The sequence below is a fragment of the Haliotis rufescens genome, unplaced genomic scaffold (genome assembly GCF_023055435.1).
Source record: "Haliotis rufescens isolate VD_foot unplaced genomic scaffold, xgHalRufe1.0.p SCAF_34, whole genome shotgun sequence".
NCBI classification, from domain to species: domain Eukaryota; kingdom Metazoa; phylum Mollusca; class Gastropoda; order Lepetellida; family Haliotidae; genus Haliotis; species Haliotis rufescens.
Genome location: NW_025964046.1, coordinates 752,501 through 756,695, shown reverse-complemented (window position 1 = coordinate 756,695; position 4,195 = coordinate 752,501). Strand labels below are relative to the sequence as shown.

Sequence of the window (4,195 nt, the reverse complement as noted above, 5' to 3'; positions counted from 1 at the left end):
GCAATAATCTTGGACGCGACGTTAAACCCAATTTCACCTAACCTCACCTCACCCAGAAGAGATACATTTATGTCCTTGACATGGAGGGTTACAGATGTCTGTCGGATGAAGCCAAACATCATTAGCTCTGATGACTGAAAAGACGGACACCAGTGACCCAGGCTGAATACATACTCCCTCCTCCAGCGTGCTTCCTATCACAGGGCACTTCCTCTAGCAGCGTGCTTCCTCTGTCAGTGTATGTTTGTTTGTCTGTTTGTTGTTTAACGCCGCACTCAGCAATATTCCAGCTATATGACGGTGGTCTGTAAATAATCGAGTCTGGACCATCAAGCCTGACAACCCAATCGAACCCGAATCATGACGAGTGAAGCAGTTTCACACCACTGCTTTTAACTCATTCACAGTATAAACATATAAAAATATATATGCACAACAAAGGGATAGGTGGGTTCTTTGCCATTGGCTTGAGTCATAGTCAGTTGAATATTCGATGGTTATTATAGCATTTACATCATCTTCACCTCAGAACACTGTCAGCTACCAGTGGGCGCAGACTGCCTATGTGGATCACCACGACGGGATCAAGCACAGCAATAAACTAAACAGATAGACACAAGAACGTAAGTACAGAGAACGCTAGCACTATGCGATTTTAAATATGAAGTAATGGCATATTCTTCTGTGTCAAATATAAAGGACTAACGCTAAGCAAACCGAATCTTGTAATGCCTAAGTCATGTTGACATGGGGAATAGATGATTACCAGTGAATTAATTAATTATGTATAAGTATGGAATAGATTGACACGAAAGAAATTAATCACTAACTGTTTCTATGGACGTCCTATTCAAATCAAGAACATATGGAAATAGTACTCTTGTTCGCCATATACAAATATTTCCTCAGGAAAAGTGTTTTCTGTTTGTGGTAATTCTTATTTTATGTAACCTGATACAGTATTCCATCAGGGTCGGTCGGTGTGCATGTAGTACACAGGGAAGTTTCATGCTTATATATTTCAATGAATATTTTCTTTCACTATATTGTTTAGCAAGGATTAAAATAAATGCAAATATTTCAAACGAGACATGTCTCATCACTTGTTCATATTGTTTGTGATGTGTATATATGTATACACGCAACGAAAACAATATATATATATATATATATACATATATATATATATATATATATATATATATATATTGACATAAATTTGACTGAAGATAGTTTAATGGATTAAAAGGCAGATGACATAATTGTTTTTTTCAAATGTTAAGGGCTTACAGAGTTTCGGGATAATACCCAAAATGTCAGTCAATACCTGGTGTGACCACCATTAGCATTGATCACTTCCACACATCTCCTGTACATTGAGTGGATCGGACAATTTGTAAGGCCCTAGGGATCCTCCTGCACACATCCAGAGCAGCTGCGCGTAGTTCATCAGCAGTTGTAGGGACTGGGCGCACTTTGTGCAGACGCCTTTGAACCTCATCCCACAAGTGTTCGATGGGGGTTCAGATCAGGGCTGAGGGCTGGCCACGGTCGATCACGGATGTTGTGTTGTTGCAGAAAGGCCATGGTAGCTCTGGTAACATGGGGACGAGCGTTGTCCTGCTGGAAAATGTGTTGTTGATGTTGTGCAAAAAATGGAACAATGTGGGGTCTGATCACTTGCTCGATATACCGCTGAGCAGTGACGCCGTGTCCCCGACCTTGACCAACATTCAGAAAGCACATGGGTCCAAGTCTCGCATTAAGTCCAATCCCTGCCAATATCATGACGCTAGGTCCACCCCATGGATCCCTTTCCACAACGTTTCTGTCAGCGAAACGATCACCTCGACGCCGCCAAATTCTGACTCTTCTGTCTGCATGGGAGACACAAAAGTGACTTTCATCAGAGAAGATGACACGCCTCCACTCACGATGACGTGATCCTGTGCCCACTGAGAACAGGACGACGTGCTGGTAATCTGCCGATCTTGTTGAGGTGTGGTGACCCTAGGACGACCGCTCCGAGGAAGGTCATCTGTGGTCTGTGTAGCATTGTATCGATGCAGGAGACGGTAAATTGTGGTTATGTTAACGTTGAAATGACATCTTGGACAGACTCTCCAGCTTCTAAACGTCCAATAGCCTGGTTTCTCTGAATTTGAGTTAGGCGTGGCATTGTTGACCAAGGAGTGGTAGGTCCAAGAATCGGCCACAGTTTTATACCCACTACAGTTCGTGACAGTTCGTGCATTTTCGATTTCGCGAGAAATGGGTGCATGATACCCACATATTCAATGAAATGGTGCGTTTTGGCGATTCGTTTTTTATGTTGCCTTTTTACTCGGGGCTTCCAAAATGCAATCAAAAATATTGATAACACCATCAGGCTTCACTACATGCTAAAACTCGTATCAATTTATGGTTCCGTGTTTGTTACCTAATTGCTTAAAACCACTTGCGTTTATTTTGAGTGTGAGTACAGATAGGTGTATTCCGACTCAAGAGAGACAATAAAGAGTATCATCTACGTAGATGAAACGACAAAATTTAAAACCAAAGGCATGTGTTTTTCCTTACTAGAAATAATGTTTTCAACACTGAAGTGCTTATAAATTCTTTATCAAGGTACCAAGGGCATAGTACTTTCCGCTACAATGTAATATTGTGAAATGTATGTGTTTTCTTCCATCCGGATGTGATGTCATTGAGCCGGGTGTGCTATTAAGTTATTATAAAGAATATATTTTTAAGTCATGATCAGCTAGATTCATAATATACTCGCTTTTAAATGTGTACTCTATCAGACATTTGTTTTCCCTAAACTTGAAGGACCCGTGAAGATTACGGGAAAAGAATAGGTCTTCAGCAACCCATGCAATAAAAGGTGACTATGCTTGTCGTAAAAGGCGACTAACGGAATCGGGTGGTCAGGCTCGCTGACTTGGTTGATGCATGTCATCGATCCCAATTGCTTGGATCGATGCTCATGATATCAATCACTGGATTGTCTGGTCCAGACTCGATTATTTACAGACCACCGTCATATAGCTGAAATATTTCTGAGTGCGGCGTTAAACAACAAACCAACCAACCAGCTAAACTTGAAGCCACATTTTTAAAGCATGAATCTTTATCACGTTGGTATTAATGTACACAGTTGCGTTGGGCTTTCTGTTTTTTTACGATTGTACTGCAGATTGCACATGTTTTCTATTAACCGGGGTGCTTATAACCTGAGGGTAGTTGGATGTATGAAATGCAAACACCTTTATAATATATTATTTTACCTTCCACACCTTTTAGTTTCAAAATGGAAAACGCCAGAAACATCGCATTTAAAGACTTTGGCAAGAGAGATGGCATGACTACAGGCCAAGTTGCTGATGTCTTCACAAAAGTCGCTGACACTTACGATGAGGTGAATGTCATCAGACACGTGAACGTCACATTGTAGAGTGTTGGTTGTAGATGAGGTGAATGTCATCAGACACGTGAACGTCACATTGTAGAGTGTTGGTTGTAGGTAAGGTGAATGTCATCAGGCACGTGAACGTCACATTGTAGAGTGTTGGTTGTAGGTAAGGTGAATGTCATCAGGCACGTGAACGTCACATTGTAGAGTGTTGGTTGTAGGTAAGGTGAATGTCATCAGGCACGTGAACGTCACATTGTAGAGTGTTGGTTGTAGGTGAGGTGAATGTCATCAGGCACGTGAACGTCACATTGTAGAGTGTTGGTTGTAGATGAGGTGAATGTCATCAGGCACGTGCACGTCACATTGTAGAGTGTTGGTTGTAGGTGAGATGAATTTAATCTTGTGTCATTTGAGTGATATATTTACAACGACAGGTCTTATCTTCATTATTTAAACTGATGCAGATATTGATAGAACCACAAACGTCTACTTTTCCTCTCCTTAAAACTTTACATAAATTGTGGATATTCTTCTTTTTCATAAATCGACCAGATGGACTTTTAAAGGATGGTGTACATTTGTAGGTGTGGACAACCCGAAATCACAGAGGCCATATATACGTAGCCGAGGGTGTGGCTGACTACTTTCAGGCGGATGTGATGGGTTTTGTGAGAATCCTTGATGTTGGTGCTGGCACAGGAATGTTAGCAGAGCAGGTGAGCCCACCTTGTGGAACCCTCATATTAGTGATTCTTTGGTGTCACTTGTGGAGATTGA

The 4,195-nt window shown here is 41.3% G+C and overlaps 1 protein-coding gene across 5 annotated transcripts in view; it reads left to right on the top strand.

Annotated features, from left to right (window-relative positions):
* Positions 1-499: 499 nt before the first annotated feature.
* LOC124124392 overlaps positions 500-4,195 on the top strand; it is an 8,529-nt gene continuing 4,833 nt past the window's right edge. For 3 of the 5 annotated variants that reach the window (XR_006859464.2, XR_006859465.2, XM_046487544.2), the window contains exons 1-3: positions 500-623; positions 3,307-3,421; positions 4,003-4,134. Coding sequence is in view for 3 of the 5 variants with exons in the window: in XM_046487544.2 (XP_046343500.2) it covers positions 3,314-3,421; positions 4,003-4,134 (240 nt within the window). In the remaining 2 variants the exon portion in view is untranslated. The remainder of the gene's footprint in view (positions 624-3,306; positions 3,422-4,002; positions 4,135-4,195) is intronic. The other 2 variants (XM_046487546.2, XM_046487545.2) reach the window with 1 other exon arrangement.